This window comes from Podarcis melisellensis, assembly GCF_964234715.1.
Source record: "Podarcis melisellensis genome assembly, chromosome: 14".
Lineage (NCBI taxonomy): Eukaryota > Metazoa > Chordata > Lepidosauria > Squamata > Lacertidae > Podarcis > Podarcis melisellensis.
In genome coordinates, this window is record NC_138546.1 from 24,069,108 (window position 1) to 24,092,043 (window position 22,936).

Here is a 22,936-nt window from a genome sequence, read left to right on the forward strand (position 1 = left end):
ACAGAGTTTGGTCAGTAGAGCATGAGACTCTTCACCACAGGGTCATGGGTTCGAGTCCCACAATTGGGCAAAAGACATTGCAGGCGGTTGGACTAGATGACCCTCATAGTCCCTTCCAACTCTTCAATTCTATGAGTTCCCCAGATGCAAGCAGGGAGAAGGACCACATCTCTTAACCAGAAGAGAACAAGAAATGTAGCTGTAACCCTAACCCTGAGACACATAATACACGCATGCTTGGAACCAGTGAAAATCAGAATAAAGGAGTCAGTATCAGTCTTTTTATTTTGGAGGCCAACATATATTACACAGCTTTAAATACAGCAGCCAACAGGACCATTCCTCTGAGCGTAATAGTGATTCAATACAGCACAGAGCTTCCATGACACGGTCCCCTCTTCCTGCTGACATCATCCTAGCCCTCAGGACAGAACAGAGTTGCCTGTGGATGGGAGAGGGAGACATGTATGGCTTAGAAACGCAAAAAGATCACTGAGAAGTAACACACAGTGAAATACTTCCTTATAAACTAGGGGGTTCCACTTCCTTTTGACATGCTTTTGACTGATCATAAAGGAAAGAGAGGTTGTTATAGAGCTAAAACTCAATCTCTCATTCTACCTCCACCCCTGGTCACCCTTTCAACTTCCAATGCCAGTTATTGCTGCCTCTCCACTCTGGAACAGCCTTCACTTACTCTTCTTTCAATTTGCCTTGCATTTTATTTTAGAATAAAGTGCTCCCTTTTCTGGAAAAGCTCTAGTCTAGGGGCACTCGGCTACCTAGGCATAACGGGACCTTTGCTGTGCTCCTCTGCATTTGGTAAAATGCGCTAGGCCAGCTTGTAGTAAACTGTGACAACGTCACAGGGGGATGATGTTCCCTTAGCAGCAGAGTAACTTCCCATAGCTGCGTGTTGCTTATTCCATGAACATGGAAAGGTGGATTACGGACACAGATAGAGGGCTGTGTCCTCAAGCAAGTGTAGGAGAGGCAGCAGGCTTCCAAGCCCTCCCCAAGCAAATCATGAATCAAAGAATCCACTCTCCCAAATAAGTTTTAATGGGGGCTGCTCCATGCTACCCCAGATTCTCTATCTAGCAGAGGCTGATGCCTTTGCATGAAGAGCATGAAGTCCTCCCCAAGACATCCATCTTCTGCTTCCCTTGCATCAGGTGCCCTCTGAACGAGGAGAGCATCACTCCATGCAGGTTTTCTACCACAAGACCATTGCACACTCCTTCCAGCAGGAGTCTCTACTTACTCAGCTCAACACAAACAATTATTCGTACACGTCCTGCTTATCGGCAATGTAATCTACAATCTCTTGCGGACACATCAGCTTCTCCGCTTCCACATCAGGGATTTCAAATCCTGAAAAAGATGTGGCCTGTTTAGTCCAGAGGTGAAGGAATCTCAGTCAACAAGACAAGGGGTCATGATGTAGTTTTTCAAAGGAGGGGCAAAAGGGGTGCCATGTAGTGCAGGAAAGTTAACAGAATGATATATGTCCCCTGGGAGTCAGGGTGTAAACATACAAGAACAGCTCGTAAGCACATTATTGCTTATGAGATTCTCCCGGACACTCCTTTAAGTGCTACTAAAGAGTAATGGGTGGGAAAGGGAATTTAACAGAAGCAATTTATGCAACTAGCAATGAGCATCACTATAGTTCGGGTCCCCAAATCTTTAAGAATGTAGTATAAACAGCGACAACTGGGCAACACTGGCCTGTAAGTGCTCCAACTGGAAAACAGCCTCTACCAAAGGTGTCATGGGCTTTGAAGAACCACAAATTCAGGATAAAAGGCAGAAACGTGCTAAGAGGAGGGCACGTTTGGCAAATCCTCATCGTGATCAACTCTCACTCGGAAACCTATGGCCCCACTGTGAAAGGATGTGCGGATCCAGAATTGGTCTCCAGTCAAATGCACACACCATATTCATGGAAAACAATTTTACACGGCTACAAGTGATCACAAAAAAGTAGAAGTTTGGGTAACGTACCAGGCCCCTTATATCAGTGAAAGGAGTTCAGCAAGCTGGGATGTGCTAAAATGCATGAGCTCCATCTTTTCCCAGTAGTCTTGTCAGAAATGCAACTGGAGATGGACCACAACCCAGTGGCAGAAACCTCCCTCCCCCTTCTTTTTCTAGATGAAGGTAGTCCCTGGTTCAGCTACTGGCACCTGTACTTAAAAGGATCAGGGAAGCAGCTGATGGGGATGTCTCTCTCTGCTGGAGGCTCTGGAGCGCTGCTGCCAGAGTAGATGATACTGGACTTGAAAGACAAATAATCTGACCTGGTATAAATCCCTACAAGTCCAAATCACATATCAGTATGCAAAGCAGTGCAAGATGGCTGAACCTAAGCAAGGAAGTGGTGCAATGATGGATATGCCATGAAGCACAGAATTGTGGGAAACACCAATATAGAGAGAAACTAAGTGAGTGTAAATTTATAGTAAAAGTTTAAATAAGAGAGGAAAGGGAAATGTGTGCATATCTAAAGAGAATAGAAGGATTGTCACGTTAAAAGCCTAGTTGGGCAGTTTGTATAATGGTGTAAGTAGCCAACATGGTGTTCTCCAGATGTTGTTAAACGACAACTCACAGCAACCCCAGCCCAGTCAGGGGTGATGAAAGTTAACAGAACAGCAACATCTGGAGAGCAGCAGGTTGGCTATTCCTGCTAGAATGAACACCCAGACTGCTTTGCCAAAGGAATGCCAAAGAGCTGATGTTCCCTGACACTGTGACAGAGACATCAAAGGGCACACCAGGTGGGCTGTTGCCAATGTTATGGAAGACGAAAACATCTGCATTCCAGGCCTGACTAACTCAGATGTTCAGAGCAACTGCCCAGGAGTGTTACTTTGTTATGTATTAAAGTCCATTTATTTCTCAATTAAGTCTGAACTCCACAGCAGGCACACTCTGACCTTGTGACATTCTAACAGGCACATCTTGTGATGTATTTGGACACATCAAACACATTACCAAATTCATCTTCCATTGCCATGATGATCTCCACTTGGTCCAAGCTGTCCAAGCCCAGGTCTTTCATGAAGTGGGAAGTTACTGAGAGCTGGAAGACAAAATAGAAAACCCCACAATTTGGTATAATAGACAATGTCCATAACCATCCAAATAATATCAAAAGTAAGAAAATAGGGGCCAAAGACTCCAGGGAGATTTGGGTTTTACTACATAGAGGTCTTCTCTCCACTCCGCCCAGAACATTGTTCTGACTTTGTTCCCATTACTGCACAATCTTAAAGTGAAATTGTCCCCCCCCCCATTGTTCATTTCCTATTTCCTCTTGGTGTCTCGATGCTCACTTGTTTCATTAAGCCAGAGAGACAACTTTCTTCCTATCATCTGCTATGGCCATAACAGATGACCTGTTTTAGGAAGATAGGGAACACACCTTTGTGGTTCATTCAAAGGTGCAGTTTGCTCCAGTGCAAAATGTATGTTAATCACACACATGAAGAATCCGGGACTCAAGAAAAAGAGGGTCAAAACAGAAGCTGCAACCCAGTTACTCACTTTTTCTGGATCTATCTTATCATACAGTTTCAGGACGTAAAGAACTCGATCTTTGATGTTATCCAGGGTCAAAGGAGGCATCTCAGAGTAATGACGACATAATTGAATCAACGATCCAGAGACCTATAGGAGAAGCCAGAGATATGTTTTTCATGATTTGGGAATATCCTCAGCACCCTCACCTGAAATACTAACTCTTTACAGGTGACACCTAAAAAGAACAGGTCATTAAAGCTCCCCAGATATTCATAGATGGAGACACTGCAGTGTGCATGTCTGATTTTGAAACACAGCTCCTGAAAATCTGAGCCTGATAGATCATTCTCAAGCACTAAAATTTATGGCAAACTAAATGCGCCTTCAAAAAAACAACTTTAGCTGAAAAGCAGAGTCTCAGAATATAATTCCTAGGGATCAGATGCCACAGGGAACTCCAAAAGCAGGGAGAGCAGTGCAAGGGGTTTTCCACTGGGCATTTGCTGCCTTGGTGTGCACACAAAATCTCCCATTTTATGGCGGAGCACCTTGTGCTTGTGAAGGAAGCCCAGCCTACAATCCAGGGCCTGTGTGGTTCAGTGCCCAGAGTGCTGGACTAGGACAAGGGATACCTCAAAGTTCAAAATCCTCAACGCAGCCACAGAGCTTACTGGGCAACATTGGGCTGATCTCTCTCTCTTTCTCTGTTGAACCTTCCTCAAAGGGCTGTTGTAAGGATAAAACGAGATGGAAGAACCATCCTTGCCACCTTGAGCTCCTTGGAGGGGAGGTGTGGCACATACATAGATTCACTTATTTATTTCATAAAATTTACATACTGCTTGATTGTAAAAAAACAACAACGAAATGAGCTTTAAACCCCAAAGTGGTAACAAATGCAAGAATAAACGAAACTGGGACTACCCCACCAAGGAAGCAGCAGCAGCAGAATCATCTCCCCATGGCAGCAGTAAAAGGCCAAGAAAGGCCACGAGGGGGAGGCACCACCCTCTTGCAGCGGGGAGTCGGTGCTGCTTCAGGTTTTGACCCCGTTCTTTGTTGCTATTCTTGATCCAGATTTAGCTGTGTTAATTAATATCATTATTTTCGACCATTTGTTGGTTGAAAGGCGGGGTAGGAAAACGATAAAACCCCGAATCTTGCGCGATCCGCTGGGCTGGGTTCCAGACCACCCCCCGCGTCGGGATCCCGGGCGGCCTGCAAAGCCGAACCCTGCGCTGCACCGGACGGGCTCCCGCCTGCGCTCTTCACCTGCGGCGTCAGCCTGGCGGGTCCCGGCGGCAGAAGGGGGGCCAAGGAAGCGAGGCGGGAGGCGGGCGGTAGCGGGAGGCTGAGGCGTCCGAGCGGCGAGGAGGAGGCGGAGAAGAAGCTGCGGCTCCCGCTGCAGCACCGGCGGCGGAGGCAGGTGGAGGAGAGCAGGAGGACACGGGCCGCCATGATGACCCCGCGAGTGCGCCTGCGCCGAAGCCCACAATGCCCCGCGCCAGCCCGCTCGCCCGCCGGGCTTCAAGGGTATTGAGGAGGGGAGGCTCCCGGCATGCAGCGCGCCGTGTTTGCATATGCAAAGCAAGCCCCGCCTTCCCCTCAGGCTCACGCGGTGGCTCCTCCTCTTGCCCCGTCCCGTGACTCAAATGACAAGTAACGGACCTCAGTTAATTTCAATGGGTCTACTCCGAGTAAAACTGGAGTAGCGTCGATAGCCCTCCAGGCTGCCTCATTGCCCTCTTCCCTCCTGCAGCCCTAAGTTTCACTGCCAGCCAGCACCTCCTTTGCATGCAGAAGGTCCCAGATAGGGCTGCGGATATTCTTGTGGTGAACTACTGCCAACCCGGGCAGACAATATGGAGCTAGATGAGCCAAGAGGTCTGACTCCATAAAAATAGATTACAATGTTGCCGTTGAAACCAGCCTTTTATTCAGAACAACAGGGACTGGAATCTTTGCCCACTTTGAATCTAGGCCTTTCGACATGTTATGTGGCTGGCATCTCCAGGAAGATCTAGGAAAGACTCCTACCTGAAACCCTGCCACCAGTTAGCAAGGTCTGCCTCCAGGGCACATGGACAGGATGAAACCCTTTTGGGGAACACATGCCTGCAGAGGGTGTAGCTGTGTAGTGAATGTGCACACACACACACAAGCCTCCCACCCCCACTGATCATTGTAGAGGTGTGGGAAACCTTTGGCACTCCAGAGGTTGCCGAACCACAACTCTCAACATCCCTGGTCACTGGCCATCATAGGCGCCGACTCCATGGGGCTTGAGGGGGCCCGAGCCCCCTCAAAAATTCGTTTGGGGGGGCTCCGCCCCCCCAATAATCTCCGGCGCCCCTCCAGCAGAGCGCCATCGCCGCCCCTCCCCCAGCCCAAAATGCACAGGGAGGGGCGGGCTGCATGCCTCCTGCCCTCCCTCCCGAGCAAAAGCTCCACCCAATTTCCTTTGGAGCTGATCACGAGGAGGCGGCGCCACTTTATTTGCATATTCATGAGCTTATTTATTATTCATGAGCTTTCCCGGGCCCCCCCAATATTTTTTATAAGTCCGCGTCCCTGCTGGCCATGCTTACTAGGGCTGGTAAGGGACGCAGGTGGCCCACTTGGGCTTGCCAATAAGAAGGTTGGTGGTTCGAATCCGCATGACAGGGTGAGATCCCGTTGATCTGTCCCAGCTCCTGCCAACCTAGAAATTCGAAAGCATGCCAGGACAGGTAGATCAATACTGCTGCAGTGGGAAAGTAAATGGTGCTTCCGTGCGCTCTGGCTTGTGGTTTAGTCAGAAAGCTATGAACAAATGCCGGTTCCCTTGGCCTTAAAGCGAGATGACTGCTACACTCCATAGTCACCTTTGACTGGACTTAACCGTCCAAGGGTCCTTTACCTTTACTACTAGGGCTGATGGGAGTAACATCAGTAGGGTCAAAGCTTCCCCACTCTCACTGTAGAGAGAGTCGTTTTTTCATCATTACATTTAGCATTATGCTAAACCTCCAGGATTTTTTCCATTCTTTTTATGGGTAACGGTCTGGAAGCCTCATTCTTGTCATTCTTGTTGGAAGCCGCCCAGACTGGCTGGGGAAACCCAGCCAGATGGGCGGGGTACAAATAATAAATTATTATTATTATTATAACAGAATTTTCATTCTACGACAGACAGCAGGAGGGTAGAAGGGAAGGAACAGGAGGGATCAGTCAGGTGCAGTACAGCACCCCAGATCCTCTCTACTTACTTTGTGCTGAGGGGGGCAGGGATCCCCCGTAGAATCAGAATTGTAGAGTTGGAAGGAACCCAAAGGTCATCTAATCCAACCCCTGTAATGCAGGAAACTCAGCTAAAGCATCCATGACAGATGGCCATCCAACCTCTGCTTAAAAACCTCCCAGGAAGGACAGTGTACAATCTTCTAAAGGAGACCGTTCCAAACTGTCAAACAAACAGCTCTTACTGTCAGAAAGTTTTTTCCTGAAGGTTAGTTGGAATCTCCTTTCTTGGAGTTTGCAGCCATTGGTTCGAGTCCTACCTTCCAGAGCAGGAAAAAACTTGCTCCATCTTCCATGGGACACTCCTTTAGAAATTTGAAGATGTGTGCCTGAAATCTCAAACACAGTGGTACCTTGGTAGTCAAATGGCTTGGCTTCCGAACAAATCAGCTCCCAAATGTCGCAAATCTGGAATTGAGTGTTCCAGTTTGCAAACGTTTTTCGGAAGCTGAACGTCCGACGTGGCTTTTGTGGCTTCCAATTGAGTGCAGGAAGCTCCTGCAGCCAATCGGAAGCCATGCCTTGGTTTTTGAACCATTTCAGGAGTCAAACGGACTTCCAGAATGGATTAAATTTGAGAACCAAGGTTCCACTGTACTCCATCCCACTTTCATGCCAGCTATCTGTAGACCATTCTCTGCGGCCCAGGAGGATTATTATGGAGAGGGAGACATCATAATGGACAGTAAAGGATTAGCTGCTCCAACACTTGCTTTCTTCTTCCCTCCCCATTCCCTTTTGCTTTTCTGTTGTGTCTATTACTTCTTCATTTTCTATTGATTCTATTACCATTGTGAGGCTGGATGAATGGACTGCCTTATCTTTCAATGATACACATACAGCATTTGGAAAATTTTAGGCAATTTATAAGTGTTTAGAAACAAACCCGTCACCTAGAAAACTTTATACATTTTTTGAAAAAGAAATTTTAATATTATATTTAAGACACTCCAGAAAATGTTTTTAACAGTTCAAAGCCTGCCCAAGAGGGTGAACAGTAAGAACAATAGATTTTGCACAATGCTGTGCCCAGGGAAGCCCATTGGGGTATGCAGAGAAAACGTTCAAAGTGGATCGTGCCCATTATCAATTCATGAGACCAGCCTTCTGGGATAAAACTACCATTGGCCCCAGCAGGCACAACTATACTGGCAATGCCAGAATAAACAGAATATAACTTTCTCCTAGGGCTACTTCATAACACTTTTGAAATTGGTTTATTCCTGAAAGCATTCAACTTTTCAGAGAAATGGATCCACTAGTCCTTACATGTTGTTCAAGTGCAGGAAATCTTGTCCAAATTAACTCATCTAACCAAGCGAGTCCCTCAAAGCTGTTGTGTAACTGTAAATGTAAACACTGCCGTCCTTTTGCCCAGCCAGTAGACAAGTGTCAGTTACAGACCATCTGGCGAGAGACCAGCTCCCTTCAGAGTTGGGGGGCAGCAGAGCCGTGCACTGCCCCCAAAATAAATCCCAGACAGCAATGGTTCCAGATGTTAGCACAGCTGCTGCAGAAGCGCCCTTCACTTCACCCTCCAAGTACCTAGAGCCAAAAGCAATATCCATATTAATGCTGCACCATAACTATTTGATTTTTTTTTAAGTACAGTAGAACTAAAATGCAAGAGCATAAAGTCAAAATAAAAAGAAGAAACACAGAGGACTCACACGATTAAAAACAGATTTAACATTTTTCTACAACTTTATACAAGGCTGTTTTCTTAAAATCACAACAGTGCTTAAAAAGCCTGGATCCTTAAAAAGCCTGCTTAAATAGAAGTGGAAGTTACAGCATGTTTTAATGATCCTCATCATCAACCAGGAAAAAAAGCTGTTTGTGGAAGAGGTCCAGGATGTTCAAAGGGCAGAGAAGGTGGCAGGCAGAAAGTGGTCTGCACTTGAATGATAACCCGTCATGACACACGCCAGCAGAGGCTTCATTAGGAACTCCTGACATGAAGAGCTGCAGAGGAAACAGCTCCCTTCACCAGAGTCCAGGAAGCTCCAGTGCTTAAAATCAGATTTACACAGGAGGCTGGCAGGAAGGAGGCAGTGCCCTCCCAGTGACCTAGAGCTACAGAAGCATCAACAGGAATGTAGCTCCACTGGGCTGGAAAGAAAGTGGGGGAGGGGAAGCATGTGCCTTGAATACAGGACATCCCCAGTCCTTGCTGCGCCCAGTTAACGTTATCAGAGGTAGCAGGACTGGGAGAAACCTCTGCCAGAGAGCCTGGGAGCTGCTGCCAGCCAGAGCAGGAATAAATGAGCTAAATGGGCAGTCAGATCCCCATACCCTAGTCTGGCTGCAATCTGCTCTAACTGCTGGTTTTATGGGTGGAAACAACAACAACTTGCCTTCCTGTGATTCCCAGGGGAAGGGATAAGGACATCAGCCTGGCACTCCTCGCTGTCTTGGGGTTGAGCGCAACCACCTGGAAGGCAGGGTTCAGCCATGAGTTGCTCTCCTTGGCATGCGGGTGGCTCAGAACTACGAACAGGAGGCCCTGATCCACAAGGAAGGAAAAGCAAGTAGAAATGTCAATTCAGCAAGCAACAAAAGTAGCAGCGACTGGTGGTGGAATTGTGGGGAGGGAGAGGAGATCCCAGGCTCAGGAAAGTGGTACCCCCTTAACAAGATTGTGACTCTGTTTCTAACCCACCTCAAAGACTCAAGGCATGCTGCAGTCTGAAAGCTGCACGCAGCTTGCTGCAAACCTGACTGAAAGCAGAGCTTCTGTTAAAATCTCAGATCGGGAAACCTTTTGGTCTGGCTCTTAGATGCCAATCCAGAAACATTTTAACCCAGGGAACAGAAAGCTATATTGATGGAGACTTTGCTGATGGCCTTACACTGCAATGGGATGTAGGAGGGAAGGCAAGCTCCTAGGAATGCAGAACTAAAGGGATTTAGGGCCTTCAAGGTCAAAGCTGGACCTTGGTTGTGTCTAGAGCTAGGGAACTAGTGCAACACAAAGACCAGAACATCCGGGGAGGGCACGGGAAAGGTAAGTGCAAGGGTGCAACTTGAATCCCAGATCCCCTTTTCCCCAAGATGCCTTGCTCCTTGACCCAGCCCAAACTGCAGCACTGTGTATTTCACAGAGCAGAACCTGCTTTAAGAGACATACCGAGTCAGAATAGGCTTTGTGGCAGACAGATCCTGGGTAGGAAGAACCAAGGGGCACCTTCCTCAGCAGCTGCCCAGTTGTCAAGTTCCTGCAAAAGGAGAAAGCAAATGTCACCTGCTCCTGTACAGAGTGCAGCAAAAGGGGAGGTGGTGTGTAGAACCAAACAGTGAAAATGTTCTGGAAGGACTGTAAACACCATCTTGATAGTCAGGATAACCCCCAGACTAATTGTTAGTCGCTGCAAAAATGAGGTCACGTATGTTTATCTGCTTTGAAGCCTTAGTTCTGATTCAGTTAGGAGAGGAGAGACTTCTCCCGCTGGCTGCCTGTCAGCTACTCCATTATCTAAGGAGATGGATGCGAGCTGGGAAGGGGCCTCTAAGCCAGGGGTATTAACTGGGCTATTGATGCCAGCTTGCGTAGCTTGCTTTGGGTATAAGTAATGCTTCACATAGTAGCACCTTGCAGACAAGTCATGATGGCTGCTTGCTGTTTCGGCATCTGTCCTGAGTCTGTAAAGGCAGCAGGTCTCTTCAGGCTGTGTTGTAAGTTTACACCTTGCTTTAATAAAGCACTAGAACTGGCCATTCTGCTGTTTTTGACATCCTTCTTTGGCATCCCTGCACCAAACCACTTGAACAGGCCCTCCTCAGGATAAATGGCCATGAAGGCAGTCTGGGAAACAGAAAACCCTGCCTCTGAGAGAGGGGCAAGTTACAAAGAAGGGCCTGTAGCTCAGTGCTAGTGCACCTGTTTTGCATTCAGAAAGTATTGGGTACAATTTCTAGCCCCTCCAGGTAGGGCTGGGAGAAACTCCCCAGTCTGAAACCCAAGAGTGTTTCAGTCACTTCCGGGTTTCGATCGTTTGGGAGCCAAACGTTCGAGAAGTAGGCTGTTCAAAAACCAAGGTACAACTGTATTATTATTATTATTATTATTATTAGTAGTAGTAGTAGTAGTAGTAGTAGTAGTAATATACCACTCTATACCAACAGGTCTCAGGGCTGCTCACAGAAAATCCACTATCAATCAATCATGACTTTCTGGGCTTGCTAAGATTAGCATGTTAAAAATACTGTGCCCACCCCACCCCAAAATTTAAACGACATAAGACAAATGCATGCTGTTGAATTACCAAGTCTTTGTTTCAAAAAATCATTTAAAAATATTTAAAGTGTCGTTTACTAGTCTCCTCTCCCCACAAACAAATATTTCCTCCCATGTGAGTGGGGGTGGAATATATGTTTATAAAATTGCCGTGTACCTTTTTCTGGTTTCCTTATGAAATATAAGTCAAACATCAGAGTCTCATTAATTTAGGACACTGGGAAGTTTTTAGATTTAGATTTAGAGAAAAACTTTGTTCTGGCAGTGGTGCAAGTAAACTCCATACAGATGCTTACCAGACCACCAAGCAATCTGTGGTAGTCAAGGCAATTAAAGCCTCCTCCATCCCATCCACTTCAGCAAAAGCCAAAACAGTCTCTTCAGGAGGCATCAAAGCCTGCCTCTCCTTACTCCTAGAAACAAAAGAAATCCCCAGGGATGTTGAAACCAAGCTGAAAGAAGTAGAAGATGTCTCAAAGACAGCAAAACACCATTTGTCTCTGCTGCTGCTCCAGGAGATCAGTGGAACACCCCCACACACACCAACTCTCCTTTCCCACTGCTGCTGCCACCGCGACCTCTCACCTTCCTGTATCAGAGAAAGAGAGAACTTCCACTTCTTGGTCTTGGAGTGACCCACAACTACTGACCAGCCTCCTATTCTTTAGTCCAAGGACAGCATTTATGTTTCCAGTTTTGACGAGGGGTTGCTTAACACAGCCATCTTCAGAAGAATAAAACAAGAACCTAGAAGAAAAGGTGACATGTTAGCTTTTGGTCCCAATTCCAAGCATGTTTGTAATCCCTCTCCCTTATGTCAACGGCACTTACTTCAGGCAGGTATGCTGAGAACCTTAGTGTATTGGTAACATCTCTGTGCTACCATGCAAGAAAAACAGGGTTATTTGACAAGGCAGTCCTCATAATTCCTTGCCTCTGTCTTACAGTATGTACTGTGAACTTCTGAGATTTGGGTGTATTTATGTTCACTATGAAAAGGGTCTGCTATATTCAGCTCTTTTACAGAGCACTGCAAGGAAATTCTGTATTTCTGCTTCTCCCAAAGGCCACGAAGTCATTGATAGGAGATTTCCTGTGTCTTTTTCTATGCATAGCTGTGGTAACTCAGTAACCTGTAGCACTGCTTGCTGAAAAGGTAAATGGTAACTGTACTGGTCTGTAAAAATCCATTGCAAAATCCATATTAGAGAAATACCTTTATTAAGCCAGCTGAAATGTCGGAAAATACCGTGCAAGCTTTTGAGTTCTCCAAAACTAACAACATAAAAAAGGCCCTGTTAAAACAGATCAAATACCAAAGGCCCATCTTGTCCAGCATTATAGAGGCCAACCAGATGCTTCTGGGAAGTCCACAAGGGGAGCCTGAGTGCAACTGTAGCCCTCTCCTCACTTGTGATTCCAAACAACTTGTATTCAGAGGATGCTTCCTCTGAAAGTGGAGGTAGAACATAGCCATCATGACTAGTAGCCATTCATGGCCTTATCCTACTCTTTTAAAGCTATTCTAGTTGGTAGATATAACTTCTAGGAGATCTCCATCAGGCTAGATGGCAAGCAATGCAAAATGTCACTATTTTGTGACATTTCAGCCAGCCTAACAGAAGTACAGTTGGTTGAGTTATTAATACCCAAAGAGCAGGGCATCATGTTATAAGAGGGTCAGTCTCACTTCTCTGCAGCAGCACTCAGAAATAACCTCAAAGACTTAACTGTCAAGGTTCCTTCCTCAAGGCCACGCCAGTAGAGCTGGCCTCTACTCAGAGCCCAAAAAGCATTTTTAAAGTTACACTTAAGATGCACAATGATTATGTTGTGGAGGAACACACATTTTGGATCTCTGAAAACAGGCACAACTCACCTGATCTCTGAAATCTCCAGTCCTCCCAATGCAACACACACTAGGCTCTGGATACCTGGAAGAGGGACAATCTGAAAGACCGGAACCTGGGGAATCAGAGAAACAGGAATCAACTCTTTTCCTCCTCATCCGTGCTCTCCCTTCCAGGACAAGAAGAGCCTGGCTGCTGGAAGAGGCCAAAGGGGGCCCATCTAGTCCAGCATGTTGCTATCCCAAGGGCCAACCAGATGCTCCAATGGGAAGATGTCCAGAGCCAGTTTTTGTTTCCAGAAGTTACTCAACGGCAACTGCAGCAAGTTGCAGGTGAAAGCCACCATGGGGCAGACCACACATATTCTATTTCAGCAGGAGCAAAGACCCCTTCTTTCTAACCTTTGTAAAGTGCCAGGTGTGTACAGAGTCCCAGTGGCCGGACTCCAGATGCCTCCAGAGGGAAACGGAAGCCTCACAAGCTGTCACAACACACAGTGCTGTGAAGTCAGCGGCCTCCCACCACACGGTGCCCACGTCCACCGAGCATGAGCCAGAGCAGCTCTGTACAAAACAAGAGAAAAAGAATCAATAGGGGACAGGTGGGTGGGAGGGAAATGTTGCCAGCAAAGGCAAATCATGTGCCACAAAGAGCTTCCAGCAGCAGCAGCAGCAGCAGCGGGTTGGTGCTCCCCTACACAGGGAAAAGCAGCTTACTGGACACATGCAGGCACCAAACCAGCGGCTAGCTCAATAAAGGGGCTGAGGCTCAAGCTTGCCAGGAAAGCATCTGCACAATCCAGGCCTTCCTCCCAATATGGACCAGATGTGCTTCATTTCTAAAGGCCTTTCTCCTGTTCATGTCAGATGCCCTGACGACGTCAAGTACTTGAACCCGGCTAATCCTGCCCTTCCGCTTCTTCCCCACCTCCTGAGACTGAGAGGGAGAGCACACATGGGCACCCAACCACAATACTTCTGTCCTCCGCACACACACATGCAAAAAAAAGCAGCATTCTTGGCACTATCCTGGAGGCCTGTCCTAGGAAAGGAGAGAGTGAAGGGAGGATGGAAGAGAAAAGAGAGCACCCAAGAGGGTGGGGGCCACTGTGCCACTCTCCTCACTCCACAGGCAAGTGGCTTCTGCACCTCTACAATATTTTGTTACGTATTCATAACCATTTCTGAGCCACTTAATTTTTTTTAACCCCTAAGCAGTGTAAGCTATGTACAATATAAATACAATATCCATTATAATGAAAAACCCAAACCAATAAAACAAAATAAAAGCATATAAAAGGAAAAATAAACAAAAGTGTGAATTAGTCCTAGCAAGCCTGAATAACATTGTCCATGCAGGGCCCAACCTCCAGGGGGAAAAGGACACATCTGTGTCCAGAAGTAGGTAGAATCGGAACAAGGGGTTTTAAAAAAGGCGGGGCAGACATGCATTTACATCAATAAATTAAAAGTGACATGGTTTTCTTCTTTGACCTTTAGTTTTGAGGTCATCTGCAAGCTCCCTTTTCTCTGGCTGTCCTCTGCTGGGTCTTCTACAGCCACTTCGTTCTGCAATAAAACATCAAGGTAATAAAATGAAGAACCATATTGCTTCTGGGCAGCAGAGTTCCCACCTGCCTCTTAGCACCAGGCACCTGGAATGCTAATAGTAGGTTGATAAGCAATGCAATAATTGTTAGTCAGATAGGTACTTGATGTTTGGCTAGATTTGTTTGGTTTTATTTAATTGGAGTGTACTGAGTTGCCAAAACTGTAAGTGTAATCTTTTAATGTATCATATATTTTGATGTTAGCCGCCCTGAGCCCAGTTCTGGCCAGGGAGGTTGGGATATAAATAAAATGTATTATTATTATTGTTATTATTATTACATCTGCAGAAATGTGATTTTGGAAAGACAAGCTTGGCTCAAGCACAGTAGTCCCAAATCAAGATTCCTGGAAGTAAAGGTGAAACATGAGCTCTCAATATTCCAAACCCTTGTATGAGGTTGGGAACCTTTGGTGCTCCAAATTTTGTTGATCTGCAACTCCCATCACACCTAAAGGGGCTGTTGGGAAATGAAGTTCAGAAGCATGTGGAGCGACAGAAATCTCCCACCCAAGGTAGGCTATACATCTGTACCAAGGATTTATGCATGAAAGATACTGCCTAAAGGCGGAAGCTTGAACTAGGCTCCCTTCTTTTGGACGCAAGGGTATTCCGCACCTAGTAGGCTAAAAACCAACAGTGACTTGCCCCTTGCTGGGAATGGTCTTGGAATGCTCATGAACATTCTACCTGCTCAGAGATAAGGTTTCAGCCACAGTACCCTGGCAATTGATGCAGTTTCTGTGAAAGAATAGTCAATCTGGCTGGGAAAGGTGGGGGACTCTCACACAGGGCTGAATGACGGGAGAGAGGTGTTGGCAGAAACAGGCTGAGTAGGCAGGAATGTTGAGCGATGGGTAGCTAAGGGGACCCAAGTGAACTCCAGATGAAGGTGACTAAAGAAAGGGGGCACAGTAGGCAACAAGAACCTGAGGAATGGGCAGAGGCTGAGGAATGAAGGAAGGGAGAAATAGGCAAGACATGGAAGCAAAGAAAGGCAAAGACGTAGAGAGGCTGTGGGAAACTTAGGCAGGGCCAAAGAACAGGGAGTGTCATGGAATTCTGGAGGCAGCCAAGAGAAAGGAAAGAAAGAGGTACACAAGGGAGTGAGTTTTGATTATAACTGCAGTTCCTGGAAGGTCAAGCCTGCAGCTCTGACAGAAACGCCTCTGCTTTCTCCTTGGGAATCCCAGAGACCTCTGCAATTATGACCAAAAGCAGAGAGCAGTTGGTACTACCCAGCAAGAGTGTGCGATCACTGATTGATAATTACAGCAGAATGTGGGTGGAGTGAGTAATTATGTTCAGCTGCATTTTTAGCTGCTCTTTTGTTTTATTGAACACTCTTAATTATATAACTTGTGCTGTAAATATGATGCTCTGCTCTTGTTGATTATTGTTTGTACACTGTTTGGAAAGCAGCACAGAAATTGTATGACTAAACCAACCAACCATAGGCTCCTCTGCTCTTTCTTCCAGTTTGGGGGATTCCTTGTAACACTCAACAGACTCGCCAGCTGATAGCAGCCTTTCTTCAAAGCTGGCCACGTCCTCATCAGGCTTCCAGCTCTTTTCCCTTTGGCCTTGTGACCATGAGGGCATCCTTTCGCCACCTCCCTCTTCTTCCTCTTGCCTGCTCCTGGGCAAGGCAGAAATACCTGCAGAGTCCCCTGGCTCAGGGCTGGCATAAGCTTGCAAAGCAGATGCGCCAGGTGTGCCTGGCAAGGCCTGGGAGGCTGGGGTTGCCCCCAAACGGGGGAAAACTGGGGTAGGCATCTGGGACTCTGGGACACCCTCCAGGGCTAGAGAGAGGAACAACTCAGTTGATGGAAGAGCTTTCCGAGGGGAGCCCACTGGAATGGGTGGCTCTTTCTCCAGGAAAATGGGATTCTCTCCTAGTGCTGAATCTTTCTCAAAGCCAGCCCCACTAGTGTCCTGGAGGCACTTGGCTGACTGGCCAGTGTCAAAAGTCTCCGGCGGATTTACAGCACAGGCTTTGAGCTTTTCCAGTTTAAGGAGCCCAAATTCATCTTCAGGTAGGTGGAATTCTTGGAGATCTAAGCCACAGGGCAGCCATTCAAGACTGGACATCTTACTTCTCTTGCCGTGAAAAGGAAGGGGCAATTTGGGAGAACCTGTCCCAAAGAGGTAAAGTGAAGTAGGATCCCGAGATTCCACAGGCAGGCTGGCCCTCCTTCTACCTGCAAACACAAAAGAGAAACAGCTTAGCCTGTTATTCACTGCAGTCGTGAGGATTTTACTCTAGAAGGGCTCTTGGGATCCTTAAAGCCACCCTGCTTCAAATTAGCAGCAGTTGGTTCGAAACATGCTCTCAGTTGTCCTTTGCTGAACAACCTAGATGCTCTAAGCTGTGAACTCCCCTGCATCTCAGGATTCTCCTGGAAGAAATGGACAGATGCAAATGACCTGTGTGCTTCCAGGGACGTTTTGAAAAGCCTTGACTTCTGCCCCCATCCCCCAGCTCAATAAGGCCCCCAAACAATGGGCAAATATCAAAGGCCACCAAGGGGCCTGTAAAATGAGCATATAGTGTTCAAGCTGGAAATCCAAAAGCCCTCCCCATCCCCAATTAGTATGGGACACAATCAATCAATCAATCAATCAATCAATCAGGGAGCTCCTCTTGTGTGCCAGCTGCACAGCACCTCCAACTCACTTCAAAGGGGGCCAGTCACAAAGAACTGCCTAAGGAGATCCTGCAGGTCAGCCCACCCGCCCTCATGAAAATACGCCACCTAAGGGAGCTTCCTCAACTTGCCTCATGGGGAGGGGTCTCCACTGAAGAAGCCAAGCCAGTGTACGCAGGAAATGAGCAAAATATTCCCAAGGGGATATTTACTGAGGCCTTTCATGAGAGCCATTGGAGAAATTGGTGGGCTCTGTGGTGCCCACAAATACTGCATTGGCGGCCCTTGCTCTAAAGGGACCAAGTAGGAGCCCCTCCCCAAGCTGCCCTGGGTAATAAAGCTGAAGGAGCTCTGGGTCCAGGGGGCACATACCTTGGGATGTTCCCCTCCGCTTGCATTTCACAGAGGCAACTAGGGGTGCATAGTGAGGCAAGGGGTCTCTATCCACTTGTGCCAGATTGACCCCAGCGTTGTTCCGATTCCCAGCCTGCTCAGGAGACCCACTGTCAGGACAACATGTCTTGTCATTTTCTTCCAGGCTTCCCATGAAGCTGGAGGGAACATTGGCCTTTGAGTTCTCCACCTGTGAGACATGGACAGTCTCTAACTCAGTCTCAGGGTGTGTGGAAGCAGAAACTGCAGACTCTGCCGGCCATTTTCTTCCACTCCGCTTCGATTCCGCGCTGCCACCAGCTGTAATGCAAAGCACTGTGTCTTTGTCTCTTCCATGGTGGTTTTCCTTCCTTCCCTGAGCTTCACTTGGCACAAGAGAACTATCAACCTTGGAAATTGTCAGCTCCACGTTCTCTGCTGGGTCCTCCACTGTGCAGGACAAGGCCTTGTGATTAGACCTCCCTCTCAGCCTTCTCTTTCTTCTGGGCTGCCCTAGGCCTTCACTCTGTACTGGATCCGCACTGGAAGATGTGCTCTCATTAGAAAGAGACTGAAGAGGAGAAGTGCCAGGGCTGGCACCAGAATCGGGAAATGGGAAAGGAACAGCCTCCCTCTGCTCACCACTTTCTGTCTGCCCTTGGGAGGATGACGAGGCTGGATCTGTGCTCTTCTCCTTGCACACAATTCTCTGTCCTTTCCTACTTTTGCCCAGCTGGGTTTGAATGACGGCTGCCAAGTTCACCTCCCTCTGTTGACTGGACATTCGCCGTGTTGTCCTTACGTAATACTCAACAGGAAACAGGAGCCCCTCAACTACTGTACAAGAGCTCAGCACATCCTTAGCAGGTATGGCTAGAGCCCTATCCAGGAGGGGAGATCCAGCTTCTTCAAGCTGATCCCCTAAACCCTTTCCACTGGGCTTGCTGGTGGGAGCGTCACCACCGCTGAGGTCCAATTTCTGAGGTTCCTGGCATCGGCTGCCTTCTTGCTGCATTCCATCCCCATGTGTATGAAAGGCAGCCTCAATGGTCACAGCTAAGCCTGCAAACCGGCCTGCCTCCTCCTCCATCTGTGGAGATTTATTCTGCATGTCTGCAGGTGACACAATATTCTTGACAGCTGGACCTCCAGAGCTATCAAATAGGCTTTCCTCACAAAGATGTTCAGGTGAAGGGTTCTGGCTTTTACGCGACAGATCATAAAGAAAGGTGGTTTGCCCAGATGTTTCTTGTAAACAATCCAGATGCAGCAACACAGGAGAAACATCGCTGCCTCTTCCTTCTTCAGCTGTGTTCCCTGAAGAGGCCACTGGGATGCTATGGTCCATCCATAAACTGTCACTTCTGTTGAAAACTGGCGACCTGGAGCCCTGGGAGCTCTCTGGCTGGGGTACCACATTTCTCAGAGGTGCATCCCATGTAGATTCTTCTTTCTCCTCCAGAGCCAAAGATGCTCTCTGTTGCACTTTGGTTCTACTTCTTGACAAACTTTTCTGGTTTTTCTTAAGAGCAGGACTAAAGAGAACCCTTTTGCAGTCCTGGTTGCTACATGAAGAACTCAAGTTTGCTTGCAAGCTGTCTTCTTGGTTGAAGGCCTCAGGCTTGAAGGTGACTGAGGCCGTTTTTGCAGTGTTCTTCTTTGAACAGCCACCATCTGTGAAGGAAAAAATAACAGCACTCTCCCATCAAGGAAGCACACAGCACAGCAAAACGAAGCACATTTTAATCAAAAAAGTTGAAAACTACAAAGGCAGTTTAACATAAGACTCTGTTTCACTTCCTAAAGAGTGGAGATTTCAGGCTTGACAAATCTACTTTCCTTTTTTAAAAAAATTAAAACCCAGAGATTCATCAAACAGAATCTGGTACGAAAACCACTTAGAATTAAATAATTGAGTGCTGAGGAATTTCTTTTGAGCGCTAGAACTGAGGCCCGGCCATATCCTGAAAAGTCCGTAACTGGAGGCACTCTTCTGCGCACATGCCACATTTGCAACATGAAGTTTGTGTATCCAGAGGGATACGTAAGAAGAGGTACGATTGCATAGAAAAAAACCGCTTCTGGTTACACATACATATGGTATTTTCTTCAGATTACCAATATGTGGGAACATAGAAAGCAGTTACACATACATATGGTATTTTCTTCAGATTACCAATATGTGGGAACATAGAAAGCAGTTACACATACATATGGTATTTTCTTCAGATTACCAATATGTGGGAACATAGAAAGCAGTATAACTAGAGGAACAGCTGTATAATATCGGAGCTGTATAATATAAACTGGATTATATTGAATCAGACCATTGGTCAATCTAACTACTGACTACACTCCTGGCAATGGATCTCCAGGGTTTCAGGCAGAGAGTCTCTCCAAGTCCTACCTGGAGACAGATTTATGAACCTGGTGAATTCAAAGCAGATGCTTTGCCACTGAATTGCAATTCTTCCAAATGTTTGATCTCAGCCTAGAGGCGTGCGATAAAAAGTGCCTCTGAACAAGTCTGGAGCCCATCTCCTCTGCACAATTCATTGTGGCTTATCCATGGATCTCACAAGTAGAAAGCAAAGGCTTCCAGTCTACCCAGCACAATTTTTAAGATGGCTTTAGCCCCAGTTCCCCTCATTTTAGAAAATAAGCACTCACAAATACCCTAGAGTAAGGGGCTAGTTCTGAACTGGGACACTAGGCCTTATCTGTACATAGCCAAACAGAAAATGTGCAGGATTCTAAGTGAACAGAATCCAAGACCCCAACAATGCAAAGTTTTGGAGCAGAAACAACAGAAAAAAACTTAATTTAAGTTTTATGGCATCTCCCTGTAATGGTCTCACTTAGTCCTCAGCCCAAGAGGCCTCCCAAGAACAGCATCGTGTGCAATAATTACAAAAAGTGCTCTGCCTTTTGGGAAAGGTAGAGTGAGCTGAGCCTATAATACAAGAGCCATGGAGCAATGACTTCATCAGGACAGATAAACACCCAAAGAACCATGGATCTGCCTTTTCAGGCTTACCTGCAAGGTCCCCCTCAGCTTCCTCTTGCATAAGCAACAGGTTTTTCTCTGCAACCGTTTTCTTGACATAGTTGTTCACCTTTTCAGCTCTTTCAGCACGCTACAAAAACAAAACAAACAAGGGTTATGGGAAGACCGGCACTTAATCAGATGTGCTTCCATTTTCTGCCAAAAATGTTATTATTATTATTTATTAAATGTTTATATCACTCTTCATGAGATGATCACAGGGGAGGGGTTACAACATAGAAACACAAAAATACACACTATAGTAACAAACAAAACAATACCCCCCCCCCCCAGTTTAAAAGGCCATAGAGTGTTTAATTAACCAAGGCCTGGAAGAAGAGGAATGTTTTTTGCCTGGCACCTAAAGATATGTAAGGAAGGAGTCAGGTGAGCCTCCCCAGAGAGCACATTCCACAAGCAAGGGGCCACTGCAGAAAAGACCTGCTCTCGTGTTGCTGCACTCAGGACCTCTTGAAGAGGAACATCGAGAAGGGCCTCAGGTGATGAAACATGTTCCCCAACTGAAGAAATCAGTTGCTTATAAGTCCTTGGCAGACACTATTGTTTACTTACCTGTAACCTGTGGAATGTTTTGCTGTATTCTCTTTTCAATAAGGCCAACTTTTCTTTCAGCTGGAAGACAAAGATGTTACAAGGTGGTCACCACAAGTTGTTTTAAAACAATGTTTGGGAAGGCAGCAGCTACGTGAACTGCATTGCCAAACACTTGGTCTTGCTGGAGGAAGGAGGAACACAAGATTGCACACCGAAACAATTTACTCAAAATGAAGGGTTCTGTGTAACTTAAAACAGCATCCCCAACAGTATAAACCAGCCTCCCTCAATTAGTGCCCTCCAGGTATTTTGGAGCGCAACTCCCAACAGCCCCAGCCAACACAGCTGTATGACGTTGGGGCTGATAGAGGTTATAGGAGGGCACAAAGTTGGGGGAGGCTGGTTTAAACAGATCCCCAAAAGGAGTACATAGGAAATTGCCCTATAGTGTGTGAGATGAGTGCTCTATCCAGATCAGTAGTGTCTCTATACTGAATGGCTGTGGCTCTCCAGGGTCTCAGGTAAGGGCAGCTCAACCTGGAGATGCTGAAGGTGGAATATGGGACCAGCTGCACGCCAAGCAGTTGCTCTACTGCTAAGTTATGGACCTACATATGGGCCAGTGGCTCCCCAAGGTTTCAGATAGGGGTCTTTCTTACTCCCACCTGGAGATGCTGATGGGAACTGAACATGGAAGTTTGTGTGTGCAAAGCAAGTGTTTATATTCCTTCTCTACAAAGTAAGATTCCACCTAGCTCAGTATTGTCGACACTGGCAGTGGCTCTCCAGGGTTTCAAGCGAAGTTCTTTCTGACTCCCACCTGAAGATGCCGGTGGGGACTAAAAACAGACCTTTTTTGTATGCATACTGGAGTGAGAATGTTCTTCCAAGCCATGATCTTTCTCAACCTTGGGTCTCCCAATGTTCTTAAACTACAACTCCCATCATATCTGACCCCTCGCCATGCTGGCTAGGAATAATGGGAGTGATAGCCCAGCAACATCTTGGGACCCAAGGTTGAGAAAGAATCCAGGCCACATGGTTCTAAATAAACAGCTGGTTTAAGCAAGGACATAGGAAGCTGCCTTACACAAAGTCAGATTATTGGAGTCCATCTTGCCTGCACCGTCTACACTGACTGGCAGCAACTCTCCAAGGTTCCCAGCCCTATCTGGAAATCCCACTCGTGGGGCCTTCTGCGTGCAAAGCAGATGCTCTATACCGCAGAGTGAGGGCCCTCTTCCCCTGTCCCGCCTCCTGAAATCTCCACCACAGAAAAAGAGGAGAGGGGCGGGCCTTCCCTCCCCAGCTGCCAGGCCAAAGTCCCTCTCTTCAAGAGACCTTTCCTCCTCCAGCCAAAGCCCCTCCCTCGCGCCCCCTCTCGCCCGGCGCCCACCTGGGCCTTCTCCTGCGCGTTGAGGGCCGGGAAGTGGCCCCGCGGAGGCTCCATATCTCCCGCTCTCTGCGCGCCACGCACCTCGCGCCAGCTGCGCCTGCGCAGTAGCAGAACCAGCGAAACGGCGTCCATGGAAACGCAAGATTCGGCAGGAGCGAGGGAATGTCTCTGCGCATGCGCCATGTCAAGAAACGGGAGCTAGTGCCATAGAGACGGAAGGTAGAGCGGCTCATTCCCCCTCCCGCGCCGCTATCACCCACCCACTTAATATTGCGCTTTATTCTCCGCAGCTGCGACGCCAGAGCGTGCCCAACAAAGGGATGTCTCTAGTCACAGCCGAATGTTGAAATAAGACAGGGCACCATAGAGAATAAGGCAAGGGAGGGGGGAGTCGCCTTGTTTCAAACAGAAACCGGA

The 22,936-nt window shown here is 47.2% G+C and overlaps 2 protein-coding genes across 4 annotated transcripts; both read right to left on the reverse strand.

Annotated features, from left to right (window-relative positions):
• Nucleotides 1-267: 267 nt before the first annotated feature.
• On the reverse strand, nt 268-5,018 carry NDUFAB1 (NADH:ubiquinone oxidoreductase subunit AB1). The gene is made up of 5 exons (XM_081888918.1): nt 4,801-5,018; nt 3,553-3,675; nt 3,001-3,088; nt 1,265-1,374; nt 268-442 (listed from the first exon to the last, which is right to left on the reverse strand). Exons 1-4 carry the CDS (start codon nt 4,984-4,986, stop codon nt 1,283-1,285), a joined length of 489 nt encoding a protein of 162 aa, XP_081745044.1. The 5' UTR covers nt 4,987-5,018; the 3' UTR covers nt 268-442; nt 1,265-1,282.
• Nucleotides 5,019-7,651: 2,633 nt separating this feature from the next.
• PALB2 (partner and localizer of BRCA2) lies at nt 7,652-22,914 on the reverse strand. Of its 3 annotated transcripts, none has more exons than XM_081888202.1 (13): nt 22,780-22,914; nt 21,142-21,201; nt 20,560-20,659; nt 17,523-19,196; nt 15,955-16,703; nt 14,388-14,462; nt 13,296-13,457; nt 12,924-13,009; nt 11,630-11,791; nt 11,341-11,457; nt 9,938-10,025; nt 9,165-9,313; nt 7,652-8,352 (listed from the first exon to the last, which is right to left on the reverse strand). In XM_081888202.1, exons 3-13 carry the CDS (start codon nt 20,588-20,590, stop codon nt 8,118-8,120), a joined length of 3,528 nt encoding a protein of 1,175 aa, XP_081744328.1. In that variant the 5' UTR covers nt 20,591-20,659; nt 21,142-21,201; nt 22,780-22,914; the 3' UTR covers nt 7,652-8,117. The 3 variants fall into 3 exon arrangements, with proteins under 3 accessions (XP_081744328.1, XP_081744326.1, XP_081744327.1); XM_081888200.1 differs by lacking the exon at nt 22,780-22,914 and adding an exon at nt 22,520-22,737; XM_081888201.1 differs by lacking the exon at nt 22,780-22,914 and adding an exon at nt 22,214-22,237.
• Nucleotides 22,915-22,936: the final 22 nt, after the last annotated feature.

What these genes read in the sequence shown, in the direction of transcription:
- NDUFAB1 (XM_081888918.1), bottom strand. Translation starts at nt 4,986, where the DNA reads ATGGCGGCCCGTGTCCTCCTGCTCTCCTCCACCTGCCTCCGCCGCCGG. An exon ending in ATAAGATAGATCCAGAAAAA is followed by an intron (nt 3,089 to 3,552) that starts GTGAGTAACTGG and finishes TTTGTCTTCCAG; the next exon opens with CTCTCAGTAACTTCCCACTT. An exon ending in GGCAATGGAAGATGAATTTG is followed by an intron (nt 1,375 to 3,000) that starts GTAATGTGTTTG and finishes CATCTTTTTCAG; the next exon opens with GATTTGAAATCCCTGATGTG.
- PALB2 (XM_081888200.1), bottom strand. Translation starts at nt 22,702, where the DNA reads ATGGCGCATGCGCAGAGACATTCCCTCGCTCCTGCCGAATCTTGCGTT. An exon ending in ACGCGCAGGAGAAGGCCCAG is followed by an intron (nt 21,202 to 22,519) that starts GTGGGCGCCGGG and finishes TTTGTCTTCCAG; the next exon opens with CTGAAAGAAAAGTTGGCCTT. An exon ending in ACAGATTGCTTGGTGGTCTG is followed by an intron (nt 10,026 to 11,340) that starts GTAAGCATCTGT and finishes CTCCTTTTGCAG; the next exon opens with GAACTTGACAACTGGGCAGC.